Genomic DNA, 15,341 nt, shown 5'->3' on the forward strand with positions numbered 1-15,341 from the left:
TCCGACTCAAAAAAAAAAAAAATAAATAAATAAATAAAATAAAAGCATCATCTCAGAAAAGGCAAGGGACTCTCAAGCTCCTCTTCCTTTCATTTCTTCCTCATTCACTGGCATGCTCCCCGAAAATCAGAGACCTTACCTTGCCTTCTTGCTCACCAGTCTTCCCAGTTTCCCAGCAAGTAAGCAGCAGCAGTATTGAAGAACCACTCCACAGCCAGGAGGCTCTAGGTCCTGCTGCCTTAGCTTAGTAATGGCCGCAGAGACACTGGGTTATATTTGCTTGTGTTTGCATCTTAACCGCATTTTCCTAGTACTGGCCAATCAGAGCCAATCTAGCACTGGGCTTGACTTATTCAAACCAGAGGGAAAGCTTTATCTGTGCCTATTCAAAACAGCAAAACAAGAGCAGACTTCTAAAGGCTTCTTTTCTCTTTTAACTCCAGCTCCACGCCCTGATCTAATTGATTTTTTAAAAAGTGCACACAGCCCATCAATAATGCAGGGAAGAGGGTGGAAGGATATGAAATTTGCCATATTGTAGATATGGATGCATTATGGTGATGACAGGAGGCAGAGGTTGGAGCTGCCCTGTGAGTGCCTGTGATGTCTAGGCTGGCAAGAGCCTCCCTAAGAAGCTTCTGGCATTTCTCAAAGGGAGGGGAAGTCTGGGAGAAAGGCCAGGAGAATTCTATTAGGCCACAGTTTTGCTCGTTGGGGTCTCTACTAGTCATATTATAAACCAGTCGACATTTGAGTGCCCACTGTGTGCCAGGAACCATGCTGCACTCTCAGCTTCAAGGTTCCCGGTTTGGGAGAGTCAGTCAGGAGGAGAGAAGAATCAAGACTCCATTCCCAGGGCCGGGTGCAGTGGCTCCTGCCTGTAATCCCAGCACTTTGGGAGGCAGAGGCAGGCAGACCACAGGACTGAGGTCAGGAATTCAAGACCAGCCTGGCCAAGATGGTGAAAACCCATCTCTACTAAAAATACAAAAGTTAGCCTGGCGCAGTAGTCTCAACTACTTGGGAGGCTGAGGCAGGAAAATCGCTTGGACCTGGGAGGCGGAGGTTGCAGTCAGTCGAGATCACACCACTGCATCCCAGCCTGGGCAACAAAGCAAGACTATATCTCAACAACAACAAGACTTCATTCCCTTAGGGCTTTTGGTTCATGCCCAAAGTCAATAGGACATCAAGCATATATGCTTGCTAAGCGCCTGACTGCAATGGGGTTGAACAGAGCAGAATCTTGTGTAACCTTGAGGAGAAGCCCTGTGCAGCATCTGCGGCTGGCCTCCCGGCAGGTGCAACACCCCACTCAGCCTGGGGGTGCGGCTGCTTCATGACCAAAGGGGTTTCGAGAAGAAAGGTGGTGCTTGCTAAGGGCCTGATGAACACCGGCAAGGTTGGCGGCAGCTCACATTCCTGAATAGGTTTTTTAAACCCACTTTTATTAATTAATTTTAAGTAATACAAATATTGCAAAAATATAAACAGACACGTAATGGCGTCCTACATTTCAAGTTTTTGAATACAACAAATTTATCAAACCATGAATCTGTAAGCAAGGTAGTCAGAATCCCATAGCCCAGTCACAGTGGGAAGCAGATCCCCTACCCTCCAAATGGCATCTAGAAGGGGGAAAGCGGCACGAGATGGAACATAAGCAAAGAAGCTCACAAGGCCCAAAGAGAAGGGTCCGCTCCAGGGTCAGGCCCTACATTAAAAGAATGGGGCAGCTGGTCCAACCGCTGGCCTCCTCCTCCCTGGCTGAATGTACATATTTACTGGCGTTTAGAAATAAGGAGAAAAAGAACTAAACCCGTTTAGAAAAAAGGGACCCAGGGAGAACAGTGGTTAAGTAACCCACTGAGGAGCTGAAGGGGAAAATGGACTTATTTTCTCATATAGTTAGCCTGGCTAGGACACTGGGGGCCGAACAGCCTTCTGAGAGGACTTTCTAAATGAGGCCTCAAGAACAGGCACGGGCAGCAGAACAGAATTAGCATCCATTTCCCAGGGAAAGACTGCCTTTAGACTTCCCATGCTTTTGGCGCGAAGCAGCATCTGGGCCACTGTTACCAGAGGTGAGTTTATACATTTACAAAATGCTTAAAATCTTTGGGAGGCAGCAGGGAGCGAAACAGAAGGTCCCAGGTTAACCGAAGGCAAATTCACTCAACCTCTCTAGTAAGGGACCCATGGGCCTACAGAGCGTCCCCTCTACAATGTGCAGAGTGGAAACCCTTACCTGACCCTTTCCAAACTGGTCCTGTGTCCAAAGCTCCCCCTATGAGAGGGACACGAACATCAGGCTTTTGATTTAGAAGCCCAATCAGAGAGACACACTGTGTCCCTGAAGAGGCACCTTAAAAGAACTGAACCTGGCAGGTAGGCAGATTCCTGGCATGGCTTGAATTGGGGCTGACCAGGCATGGTGGCCTATTGCCTCCCAAAGACCAGTCTCAAGTGGGAGGGGCTGACGGTGGGAAGCCCTAAAACAGAGTCTGGGATGAAGTTGCCTCCTCCCTTGCCTTGCCCTCCATAATTGAGTCTGGCCCGATTTCCTCTGAGGAGCAAATTTTACAATCATGCCTCGCCCTGACACATGGTGAAACTGGAAACCTGACAGCAAATAATGACTAGGCTGGCTCTGGTCCACATGAACGGACCCTGCCTAGGTTTGGCTGAGTTGCTTCTCTGGGGAAAGTGGGAACAGCATTGCTGTGGAGGAGCTGCAGGTGGGCAGGCAGGGTTCTGATGGGAGTGAGGCCTAGAAAGCAGGGGCTTCATGCAGACACAGCAGGGACGCTCCCACCAAGCCATCCTGGGCTTTTGTCATGGGTCCCACACCAAGCACTTGGACAAGCCTGTTAGGAAAGGGGGCAGCACATGCTCTTCCTCCATCTGGAAAAACATGGAGATCCAAGAAAGGGCGGGAAAGGGTCCTCACAACTGTCAGCTTAGAGCCTCTTATTGCTTAGTCAGAAAAGCCTGGCTGGGCCCAGATGGCAGATTTGACCAAGGGCTAACCCTTAGGGTGGGGCTTGGAAGAGAGGCCGCTCCTGCAGTACTAGGATAGCAGCCTAGGCCAGGCCTTGGGTCGGAAGCCACAGTGGGCTGTTAAGGGTCTGAGATCCTGCTTTCTTTCAGGAGATGGTATTCCTGGTTAGCACGTGGGGCCCTTTTACCTTTAGGTACAACAGGACCCCACAGGCACGATGCTGGGGGAAATGACCACATGAATTTTGGGGGACTCTGTTCCACTTTATCATACCAAAGAGAAAGACAAAGCCTTAAAACCTTGGGACAAGGAGGGAAGGTGGCACCACTACGCTAGAGAAAGATGATGCCAGCCAGCCACTGCTGACAGCACCAGGCTGCTGCTCTACCGCCTGCTTTTCTTGAAACTCGTTTGTTCCTGAGGCTGGACCTAGGAAGTGGAAACGGAAGGGATGATGGGGAGGAGTCCTGAGTGGGTGGTGTCCCTGCACCAGAGGCAGTTCACAAATGCTTTGTGATGCCTGCCTCCAGGGAACACAGCAATTGGAATAGGAGCTCCCTCCCACCCTAGGAGGAGGGAGAGAAGGAGAGAACGCCACCCACCCCAGGGAGGCCATGATTAAGGCAGTGATGCTGCGGTGGGGCTCCTTTTTGGGAGGCCCTTGTGCTCCCAATTACAGCAGCACTTCCTCTTGTTTTCCACCCTGGGAAAACTTCAATTTTGTGATGACTTCAAAGCATTCACTATTAAGAATCTTTGAACGCAGGAGACACCCAGAGTGCAGGTCTATGAGGGGCTCACTCCCTCCTGTTACCAGAGGCAGGAAGCATGCGCATTAGGTTGGCAAATGGCAAGAACACTCATTCCTCCTCAGCCCAGGAAGAGCAAGAGTTCTGGCCCTTAAAAGGAAAAGCAACAGCCAGGAAGGATGAAGGCCGGAACAGACAGAGCTCGGTACAGGACGGGCCCTGGGGGAAGACACAACAGGAAAGAGCCCTGCCCAAGAAATGGGAGGGGCTGGGGCAGCTTAGTTCTTCCCAGCCTTTGGAACATAAGTCCTTGCACCAGCACCAGCAGAGAATCCCTGAAGAGCAGACTTATGGAAATGATCCCGAGCTCAGCTGATCCACAAGCCCGGGGGACACACATGTCCACGCTTTGAGGATTTGTCTTTTCCCTGCAACTCCAGCACCACCGACATTCATCACAGGCCCAGAACTGTAGCTTTGTCAGAAACAAAACAGGCCCAACACTCTGTGTTTAGAAGAGAATTTTAAAACAGAGTCAAAAGAACGGAAATCAGTTATCTGTCCTCTTCCCAGGCAGGGAGAAAACCTCCTTCCCCACAGGTTTGAGACTATGGCTAGGTGGTAAGGAAGGCAGGCTCAGCACCCCAGCCTTGGGGAGACACCTTTAAGGGCCCATCCCAGGCACTCAGCTGGACACAAGCATAGCCTTTGGGCCATAAGCCCTGATGGACACTGAGGTGCTGGTCTGGAATCAAGTCCTCATCTTCCCAGAAATGTCATCTTTTGTCTGCAGCAGCTGGCTGGAGGATTTGAGAAAGGTGTGTGCCTGGAGCAACCAAAGGCATACCTTCCTTTCTCCTTGGCATAGGCCTTACAACACTGAGGAAAGGCCATGGTTTGGCAATGGAGCCTTCAATAGTCTTCATCCTTATAGAGCTTAGTGGCTCCTAGGGTGACAGGAGAGGAGGCAAGCTCACTGGGGAAGTCTTGGTCTTTTAGCTTCTCCCCCAGTGAAACACTATATGCTGGAGCCACAGTTCATGGCAACACACATACACACACACACACACACATACACACTCTCTCTCTGTCACACATACATGTTGACAACTTGGTGGCAGGTAGCTCTGGGTATCGTTGGTCTGGCATTTGCCCACTTGGCGTCTAGGCTGTCCTAAAGCTCTTTCCAATCACTTCTCACTGTTTCTGGGCCCTGTGGTGAGGCGCTCCAGCTTCCACTCTGTCACGCTGATCATAAAGGCACAGTGTGGGAAAGTCCCCTACTAAGATGGCCGTCGCCTGGAAGCAGGGAAGGCTAAGGGGCCCGCAGCTGCCCAAGGCTGGTGTAGACATCCTCTGCTCCGCTCAGCTCCTCAAAGATTGGGATCAGGTTCAGCAACTCGGTGTCTGCCATGTCATCAAACCAGGACTGCACAGGCACCTGGGGCAGGGAAGATGTGCCGTCAATCTCCCGAGTGCTGATTCCTCCCTCCCTCGCCCCAGAGCCCCAGAGGGTGGCTGGGTCTTCCCGGAGGGGTGTGCCTCTTTGGTGGAGCCCACAGTTCCACAGCCTGCTTCCTCTCCCAGTCCCTGCCGTGGACACGTGTCAAGAACACTCACTGCATTCTCAGGGTGGAAGATGTAAGAAGCAGGCGAGTTGTCCAGGATGAGAGTCTTCCTCAGGTCCCTCCCCAGGCGGCTGAGGTCCTTGACGTAGCAGCCCTGGTGAAACACACAGGACTCACGGAATAGGCGGGCCCGGAACACCCCACACCGGTCCAGCAGGTCGGTCACAGGGTCGGCATACTAGGAGAGAAGATGCCTAAGTTTGGATGCAGTCCTGGTTCTCCTGTGGCACCCTGGGTACCAAAAGGGAGCTGCTGGACCACCCCTGTGGCCACCACACCCACTCCTGGTTCTTCCCTCCCACCCCTAGGTACCTTGGCCAGGCTGGCAGTGAAGAGAACACATTCAAAGAGTTCCCCCATGCGTCTCAGGAACTCATCCACATAAGGCCTCTTGAGCACATACACCTGAGGAAGAGCAGAGCAACCTGTTGGAGGTGACCCTGTGATGAAGCTTTGCAGTACTAGGTACCTTTACCAGTTACACAGAGAGCAGCAAGGAGCTCTCAACCCCTGCAGCCCAGCCTCCTGGACTACCTGGCTAGAAGCCTGTGGCCCCACAAACCCGGGGAACTGGCTGCACCCCCTCACCAGGCCTCCAGTGCATTAGTGGTCCCAACCATAACCTGGCTTAGGAAGAAGCGCATACACCATGTCCCGGGAGCCATCTGTGTTTCCGGCGGCGGACCATCAGCTGCCTCCAGAAACAAGTAATCAAGAATAGGCCTCACAGATGGAAACAGCCTATCCTGGATTACTTGAATCCAGCCACAGCCTCTATGGAAATTTTCTCTCCTTGGGTCCCGCAGGACAGTCAGTCCAGGTCACCATCAGGCTATGAACTACACCAGGAAGAAGTGACTTTTTCCCCTCAATGACTACAGACTAGACACTCTACACCCCTCATTTTGTGCTTGCTCCTGCCAGCCACTCCTAACACCTGTGTCCACCTTTATGATCTTGCACATTTTGGCAAGTCCTTTGGCTACCTGATCCATCAGTCTGCATACTATTGCTTCTCTGACTCTAGCCTACACAGGTGCTACTGGAACCATTTCCCCAAAGCTCCTTTTTCTTTTGTTTTTGTTTTTTACTTATTTTTTTAGAGATGGGGTCTCGCTGTGTGAGGCCAGGCTGGTTGTGAACTCTCAGGCTCAAGTGTTCCTCCTGCCTCGGCCTCCCAGAGTGGAGGGATGACAGGTGTAAGCCATGGCGCCTGACTCCCAAAGCTCCCTTACCCACATTACTCCTGAGCTCAGAGCGTCAGCCTGCCATGACTCTCCTCCTAGAGCAGACCTGAATGGGCCACCAACTCACCAGACCCCTCGGAGCTCTGTGGGAACACTCTGCTCCAGGCAGCCACAACTGCGCTTCTGTTGGCCTGCCATTCCTTCCACCTCCAACAGGCCCCTTCCTCATCCCAGCTATTCATCACGTCCGGCATCCTTTCACCATTTCTTTGCTCAAAACCTACCTCATTTTAATCTCATCCTTTTAAAAATTATACATACCCTTCCTTGTTAGCCAGGGGTTCACAGTGTTTTATGTGCCTGTTTGAAAATATGCCTTCGTCTCTTCCCCAAGGGTTTAGCACATCCCTATGTCCTCAGCTAGAATGTAAAGGGCTGCTGGGCCAGCTCTCGTGCTGGCAGCGGAGCTTGGCACTGCGCCTGGCAGGCCTTCTGAACATGCAAGCAGAGTAAATGGTCTTTCACTAGCAATGTCACATGATCCAGGACTGCATGGGCTGCAGGCTGGAGCCTGGTCTCATTTAGATGTTAGTGCTCTTTACTTTGAGACACACACCGAGCACTTCCTCAGGCAGAATCCAATGAAGGACCCCAGGGAAGACAGTCAGAGAAGGCTTCACAGAAGAGGAGATGTCTGGGCTGGGGAGGAAGAAAGTCACTAGCTATTCACAGTGGGGGATGATGGGCAAGAGGGCATTCCAGGCAGAGGAGAAGGTTACTACTGGTTTCCTTGCCTGTAACAGGCAAAGAGATATCCACTCTTAAGGAATGGAGAAATGTAATAAATCATTTAACAGCAGGCAAAGAGATATCCACTCTGAAGGAATAGAGAAATGTAATAAATCATTTAACAGTGCTGGCCATGTGAAGAGATGGTGGTTAACAAATGATAGCTATTATTATTATTAAATAAGATGATACCAATAAAGCGGGGAGGCTGAAGTTACAGAAAAGGGATCAGCTGACGGAACCCAAGCCCTGAGATGGGTGAAGGACCCCAGGACAGGTGGGGCAGAAGGCAGACAACCCACCCTCTGGACTGGGTGTGGTGTGGCCAGTAGCTCACCTGGTGAGTGGTCCCCTCAATCTCTATAGGCACTATGAAGTCAGCATTGTTGATTGGCTGGAAGACAGAAAAGTTAACGCTGTCAGCATGGCAAAGAAACATGAAGCCCCCACCATACCTCTAGATGGGTGGGGAAAAATAGGTTTTAGAGACTCTGGCCACCCAACTAAGTGGTTCTCACCCTAGTTCAAGATGTGATATCCCATTCTGGTTTTCCCTACTCCTTGGCACCCCCACTCTGACAAATTCTATCTAAATGGAGAGTGTCAGGGCCTGAGTTTCCTCATCAGACAAGCAGGCGCAAGGGCCAAAGGTGATTCAACTACTCTCTTAGGCCTGCCCTGTACGGAGCCCAGGCGGCTCTCTGTGCTACGTGGCTCAGGGGCAGATGCGGCCTGTTGGGTGTGATTGGGGATCACAGCCCTGGAGGAACACACAGGGTTCCTACTCAACATTCTCCAGTGGGGCTTTTAGATACCTGTGACACCAGAGTGACCAAAATGCCAGGGAGGCCTGGCCTTCTCCCTTCTAATCACTCTTCTATTCTCACCTTTGGGCTGCCTTACATATCTGTCATCAGATTCACAGAAGGGCCCAAGATAAAGGGAGGAAGCTGACGCTGAGTTACCTTAAAGGAGCTGTGCACGAGGGTTTCGTCCAGGTCAATGACCACACAGATCCTTCCTTGATCTTCCTCTGTCACCTCTGGGAGCAGGCAGGTCCCCGGGATCTAAAACCAAGCCAGGTTGCTGAGATCTGCCCACCAAGAAAGCCCAATTGTACCCCTTGGCATAACTATGGGAAGAGCTGGGCTGTTTGTGGAGACAGAATCACCAATCCAGGATAGGCACCACTTAAAGGACAGGAAGAGGGGAGGTGGTTGTTTCCTTGGTTTCAGCCTCCCAATGGGACTATTAAGTGATCTGGACATTGGAGTTGGTGGCCAGGGCTGGTGTGGGATGGACAGCAGCTGTGGGAGGAGAGCATGGAGCACCAGCTGTCCCCTAAAATCTAACGCCTTGCACACAGTAGGCCCTTAACTAATATGGGGAATAAATAGTTTCCCAGGGCAGGGAGGTAGCTGGTCAGGCACCAAGGAGTGTGGGCATCACCCTGCCCGTGGAGCTGGCGAGGATCACAGGGTCTTGGTTTCTGAGTACTTACCAGGCCAGAGTCACATACCTGGTAGAACTGGTACTGGAGACACTGAAGCAGATCTGACTGTGGAAGAAAAGGAGGTGGTCAGTGCCATCTCATTGCCTTTCCCACCCCATCCAAACCCACTGCTTCTGTCTCAGGCCTGGAGGACAACTTTATCCCCTAGATCCAGCCACCTGGAAGCTCCTATTATGTCAAAACTGACTTTTCTTAGGAGTGGGACAGGAAAATGGAAAGGCTAGAGCTTCCTTCCCATGCTAGGCCTGATGAAGGCTGGAGAAGACAAGTGTCCCTGTTCTCAGTAGCCACTGTCTCTCAATTGGACAAAGTGAGGAACGGGGAACTCAAGTAACTGATTCAGGGACACAGAGTCAGAGGCAGAACCAAAATCTGAATTCCTCACGGTGGCAAACTCTTGCTAAGTCCTTAAATTCAAGCTTCTCTGAGAACATGTTGTTTTCTATGCCCTCCTTGGGGATTACATGGGAGAACAACAAGCCCTACAAAACATCAAGTAAGCCACAATGTGGGTACCCAAAATGTGAGGGGAGGAGGAGTGCAGAGATCGGCAAGCCCCCCCACCCCAATTTTTGCTAATAATAGAAATGTTATGGTTTTAAGTGTTCCTTTTTGTTTTTTTTTAAAGACGAAGTCTTGCTCTGTCACCCAGGCTGGAGTGCAGTGGTGCGATCTCGGCTCACTGCAACCTCCACCTCCTGGGTTTAAGTGATTCTCCTGCCTCAGCCTCCCAAGGAGCTGAGACTAAAAGTGCATGCCACAGTGCCTGGCTAATTTTTTTTTTTGTATTTTTGGTAGAGACAAGGTTTCACTGTGTTAGCCAGGATGGTCTCAATCTCCTGACCTGTGATCTACCTGCCTCAGCTTCCCAAAGCGCTGGGATTACAGGCGTGAGCCACCATGCTTGACCTGGTTTTAAGTGTTCTTAATGAAAACTCTGAAGAAAAATTAAAATCCTGGCACTTAGAAACAATGTGACATTTCAGTGTACTGCCTTCAAATCTGTCAGCAGACTTTTTCCATAATGCTATATAATTACACACCCTGACTTTTTACTTCATGTTGCAACTCAATAACTTCTCCATGCTATTGAGAAGTCTGTAAAAACTAATCACTCAGTAATACTGTCATGTTGTATTTTATTTAGCCATTTCCCCCATTGCAAAATGCAGTGATTTTTCATTGATATATGTCTTTAGCCTGGTTTTGAGAAAAAGGAAGGACAACCAGACCTCAATGTTTCAGAGAAGTACCACTGGCTTTAGGGGCAGAATAATTTTTGTTGGTTAGGGCCGGCCCCACCTGTGAAATGCGGGACATATAAAAATACCAACACATTTCCAAATGCCCTGCACGGGTACAGGTGAGAATTGCTGATGGGGGTTATTAAGAGCATGGTAGAGTTTCAATCCCCTAGTTCCCTGTAAGTCAGGTAACTTGGAAGGTAGCCTTGCATAGTAGAGAACAATAAACACAGGCTTCACAGAGATCTAAGTTCAAATCCTGACACTACCATTTATTAGCCATGAACTCTTCAGGTGCTACATAAACCCATTATCTGCAAAGTGGGAATCCTGTGATCTCCTTACAGGGCTGCTGGCTGATCACATGAGACAATATATGCAAAGCACCTTGCATAGTTCCTGGAACCTGGAAGGATCAGAATCACAGGGGCCCTCAGAAACCACAGGGACATCTGGATGGCCCACACCGCAAAGGGGAAGCAACAGAAGGGAAATGAACTACTTATGGAAGGATGGAGGAAGGGCCGCCTCTCAGCCAGAAATCTTTGCAACCTCAGGCAAGGCTTCCTTGTCTGCTTGCCATCGTCAGCAGGGATCTCCCACTAACAGTCCTTTCCTTGCTGGGATCTCACCACCCCAACCCAGCTACCTTAGCAATGGTGTTCGCTTCCTCCTTATACGCAGCGAGCTCAGTGGAGCAACTTGACTGGCCAACATGCTGGGCGCGAAAACAGCAGAAAAGGGCTTTGAAGATGTTACGTCCACGAGGCTTCTTAGGAGAGGACTTGGAGACCAGGCCTAGAGTGGAGAGAAGGTCAGAGGCTTTAGCTCTAAAGACATCAGTTTCTGTCCACAGCTTCTACCATGCCCATATAATCTCTTCTAGTCCGTACGCTCCACTAGGGCACACGGTATACGCCTAGTGAACAACCATATACAGTTAACAGTGAATCATACATGTTTACTCCAGCCTTTTCTCTTTAAAGCAGGAATGTCAGGAATCCCCGCTCTCTGGCTTGGGACACCTGAGCTACAGAGGATTTGTCCTTCATTCCATGGGGGCAGATGGGGCCAGGCATAGAATGCAGGCGTTCTACTCTGGCTGCAGCACACCCAAAATTAATGCACAGACAAAATCCTCCGTAACATCAATTCCCAGGAAGACCATCAGTTCTGCCCTTCAAGTTAGTGGAGATGCAGTTCTGTTCAGCATCAGCTTCCCTAGATACTGGGTCAGTGGAGGCAGAACTGAGCCTATTTTGCCTAAAAACTTCAGGCTAGTAACAAGAGACTAGAACTCCAGAGCAGCCCCAGCCCCAAGGAAGAAGCTACACTTTTTGTTCATAACCTTGTCTCCCTCCTACACTCCAGCAGCTCTCTTTAAGGCTCCTCCCCACACAGATACCATGGATTAGCCCCTTGGAACACACATACACAGCCTTGGGTTCTAGGCTGACAGCCTTACTTTTGAACTGCAGCTGCTTAGTCCTGCCTTAATCATTTGGGCAGTGGAAACAAAGTCATTTTAATAGACTTGGCAAGACAGCCTCAGAAGGGCCAAGCAGATAGCAAAAAAGCTATGGGCATTACAGGATCAACTAGAAATCGACTTCAGGTATCTTTTGCAAGTTCCTTTTGCTACAGATGAACTTTTCTGACTACTGTTGAGCACAAGTGGGAAGATACGATGGGCACTGTGGCCAGGAGGTGGCGCTGCACAACCACTCACAGAATGGTCCTAGGTCACAGGATTCTCCAGAGGGTGTGGAGTATTCCAGAGCCTGAGCAGGACATGGGCCTAAAGATTAAACCCAAGCCATCCCAGTTCAAAGCACAGGGCAAACTACTGTGCAGGAAAATGGATGCCAGAAATGCCTCTGCCTGTGGGGGAAAGAAACGAAAGCAGAATGTACCATGAAGAATAAACTGTCCTTGGGAAAGGGATGAGGGGAAGAGGAAGACAATGTTTGGGGCTGCCCAGGAGCGACTCACCCAGAACGTGCACCAAGGTGGCCCTTTTAGAAGTGGGTGATGGGAGGACAGCCATTTAAAATCCAGCTACTGGGCTGCCTCTACCCCCTGGAGAGGAACAGGGAAAGATCAAGCTATTCCCCAGGACCAAGGGTAAGAAAATGGCCTTTATACAGCAGTCGGACAAGTGCAGTCAGCATCACCCCTAGGACAACGGACTCAGCTCTGCCTCAACAGAAAGGCAGAGGACTTCCTGCTGGGGCTGCCTCAGCCTCCCCTAGTGGCCAGTCCAGAGCCTGTGTGTGCCCTCCTTCTTTCCTCCCTGGGTTAGGCCAGATTCCTTAACATTGGTATGGCCACTGGAAACCTTTTAGAAAATGACTTGGCCTTTCCAGCAATTAGCCTAAAAACCTGGACATCACTTTCAAGCTCCTGGCTCTGAAAGAGGAACCAAGATTTCTAGGGCAGGAATTTTGTCAAGAAGCTGTGCTGGGGACATCCCCCAGAGCCCTTTATCAAGGAGAAAAAATTCAGAGCAGAGCCCAGCACCCAAAGAGACCAGGATAAGCTGGGCACGGTGGCTCATACAGGAGGATTCCTCAAGTTCAGAAGTCAAGACCAGCCTGGGCCACATAGCAAGACCGCATCTCAAATTTAAAAAGAAAAGACAGGCCAGGCGTGGTGGTTCACACCTGTAATCTCAGCACTTTGGGAGGCCCAGGCAGGTGGACCACCTGAGGTCAGGACTTTGAGACCAGCCTGGCCAACATGGCAAAAATCCATCTCTACTAAAAATACAAAAATTAGCCGTGCATGGTGGTGCACACCTGTAGTCCCAGCTACTTGGGAGACTGAAGCAGAAGAATCCTTGAACCTAGGAGGCAGAAGCTGCAGTAAGCCAAGATCAGTCCACTGCTCTCCAGCCTGGGCAACAGGGTGAGACTCTGGCTCAGACAAAAAAAAAAGAAAGACAGCAACACAGAGGTTCCTTGGACTTTCTCTCCCTATTTCTATGCTGAAATTGGAGGGAAAGGACAGCTTCCCCACCTGCCTGTATGGCTCACGTTAAATTCTAAGCCCTGGGACTCAGGGCAGATGCTGACACAAAGCTCCAACACCAAAGCTGAACCATCGCTTTTCCCTTTGGTTTATGGTTTCTTTATACAGAACCACAATCAGAGGCTTAACCCGGGCACAGAGCCTTTTTTAAAAGGCCACACACCCTGGGCTTTTCCTGAAGAGAGGCCATCAGGAATGCACTCAGCATCTTAGTGACAGACACTGTGAAGGCTGAGTAATCCTGAGGTGGAGGGAAAGGGGAAGCTGGCTGGGGGCATGGTAAGGCCTGGCTTGTGCCCACTGCAGGGAGCACAACAGGCAGAAGCGCCTCAGTCCTAGACAAGGAGGGAGCTTGGACTCTGCAGGGGATGAGGGCCTTCTCAAAAACAATGTGGCTGGCAGCTCCGGGCCTCTTAGACCACAAATGCCTTGACCTTGGGGGCAGGAGCTTGAAGCAGAGTACTCCAGATCTACAACGGCAAGGACAATACCTCAGGCATCCCTCATTCCCCACTTCCCTGATGGGGTCCTGCTTCCCCGCATCCTTTTCCAGGCTGGCTGTCCTCCTTACCTTTCCAAATACTACGCCAGAGAATTCATCAGAATGCATCAGCCTCCCCGAGCATGGCTGCCTCCCTGCAAGGCCTGCAATGGCCCCAGCCCAGTGCACTCATCAGCCTGTGACCCTCTGCGTATCACGTGCTCAGTAACTTTGTCTGGCTGAGTGAATGACTCCAGGGGCCTCAAGGGCCTGTCGCATCTACTGAGCTAGGACCTGGGGAAGCCTCCACTAGTTTGTAAAAGCCTAGAAGAGTTAGATAGAGAAGCCTCCTTTATGTGAGAGGAAGGTGAGGGCCGAGGGAGCTGTACCTGGGAGGCAAGTCACTGTGTCTTTCTCGGCCACTGCCATGTTATGGAGCATCAAGGATGTGCCTGTGTTAGACACTTGACATCATTACCTCATTAAGCCTTGCTATTAACACTTTGGTACTAGTTCCTCAGTTTACAGAAGGGAAACTAAAGCACAGAGAGGTTAAGCAACCTGGGTCACAGTCATGCAAGTAGTATGACAGCAGAGCCAGGATTCAAATCCAGATCTGCCTGAACCCAGAGTCCAGGCTCTTAACCATTACCCTGTATAGGGTCTCTGACAGTTCAGGGACATCATACACATTCACTCATACAACAAATGAGAAGTGTAGGGGACTCTCGAGGTACCTTATTGAAAACATTTTTCTGAGACAAGAGTCTTATTCTATTGCCCAGGCTGAAGTGAAGTGGTGTGATCATGGCTCACTGCAGCCTCGATGTCCCAGGCTCAAGCAATCCTCCTACCTCAGCCTCCCAAGTAGCTAGGACTACAGTCTTCTTGGGAAATTTTGCTCTCCTCCTCTCTAGGATGAACTGGTAAAAAAAAAAAAAAAGACCAGTTTGGGGGTCTAGCCCCTGCCCCTTACCCCATGTTTTCTTGGGCACGCCATCAAAGTCACAAGGGGTGAAACAGCACAAGGCCCTGGGATTCCACTCTGGGGAATCCACCCCACCCCTGCCTGCACCTGCTCTGACCGATAGATGCCTCTGGGAGATCAAGATGACAATGGGAGAGAGGAGGAGGGAGGGGATGGAGCCAGGAGCTTTGGTCCAAGACCTGCATTGTTCCTTGGGTTTAAGGGTGAGGGAACCACAGAGTTCAGAGCGGGATCTGAAACTTGTGTCAAAGAGCCTTTCACATGGCTCCTTTCAGCCAGCACTCAGCATTGTGTCCCTGACAGCCAGGTGCAGGCCACCCCCTACCCCTCTGTGTGTGATGGGGAGGGCACAGAATGCCTTTCCAGGAGAGGAACACCGGGGACAAGAGGATTTAAGACCCAGAGAGATTTCCTTCTTTTAAAAAAAAAAAAAAAAAAAAAAGGTCAGGCGCAGTGGCTCACGCATGTAATCTCAGCACTTTGGGAGGCTGAGGCGGGTGGATCACCTGAGATCCAGAGTTCGAGACCAGCTGACCAACATGGAGAAACCCCATCTCTACTAAAAAATACAAAATTAGCCGGGCGTGGTGGCGCATGCCTGCAATCCCAGCTACTTGGGAAGCTGAAGCAGGAGAAGTGCTTGAACCCAGGAGGTGGAGGTTGTGGTGAGCCAAAGACTGAGCCACTGTACTCTAGTCTGGGCAGCAAGAGCGAAACTCTGTCTCAAAAAA

The 15,341-nt window shown here is 50.5% G+C and overlaps 2 protein-coding genes across 3 annotated transcripts in view; both read right to left on the reverse strand.

Annotated features, from left to right (window-relative positions):
• The window catches only part of AVIL (advillin), a 22,124-nt gene extending 21,417 nt beyond the window's left edge, over window positions 1–707 (reverse strand). The window contains exon 1 of the mRNA XM_037741246.1: window positions 140–707. The gene's annotated coding sequence lies outside the window, so the exon portion shown is untranslated. The remainder of the gene's footprint in view (window positions 1–139) is intronic.
• A 712-nt stretch (window positions 708–1,419) lies between these two features.
• The window catches only part of CTDSP2 (CTD small phosphatase 2), a 26,149-nt gene continuing 12,227 nt past the window's right edge, over window positions 1,420–15,341 (reverse strand). The window contains exons 2-8 of one of the 2 annotated variants that reach the window (XM_017536265.1): window positions 10,761–10,909; window positions 8,874–8,912; window positions 8,320–8,421; window positions 7,692–7,748; window positions 5,691–5,783; window positions 5,371–5,556; window positions 1,420–5,191 (exon numbers count right to left, since the gene is read on the reverse strand). In XM_017536265.1, the coding sequence (XP_017391754.1) occupies window positions 5,066–5,191; window positions 5,371–5,556; window positions 5,691–5,783; window positions 7,692–7,748; window positions 8,320–8,421; window positions 8,874–8,912; window positions 10,761–10,909 (752 nt within the window). In that variant the 3' untranslated portion in view covers window positions 1,420–5,065. Of the gene's footprint in view, window positions 5,192–5,370; window positions 5,557–5,690; window positions 5,784–7,691; window positions 7,749–8,319; window positions 8,422–8,855; window positions 8,913–10,760; window positions 10,910–15,341 lie in introns of both variants that reach the window. The other variant, XM_017536264.1, reaches the window with a different exon arrangement.

This window comes from Cebus imitator, unplaced genomic scaffold (assembly GCF_001604975.1).
Source record: "Cebus imitator isolate Cc_AM_T3 unplaced genomic scaffold, Cebus_imitator-1.0 Scaffold96, whole genome shotgun sequence".
Classification (NCBI taxonomy): domain Eukaryota; kingdom Metazoa; phylum Chordata; class Mammalia; order Primates; family Cebidae; genus Cebus; species Cebus imitator.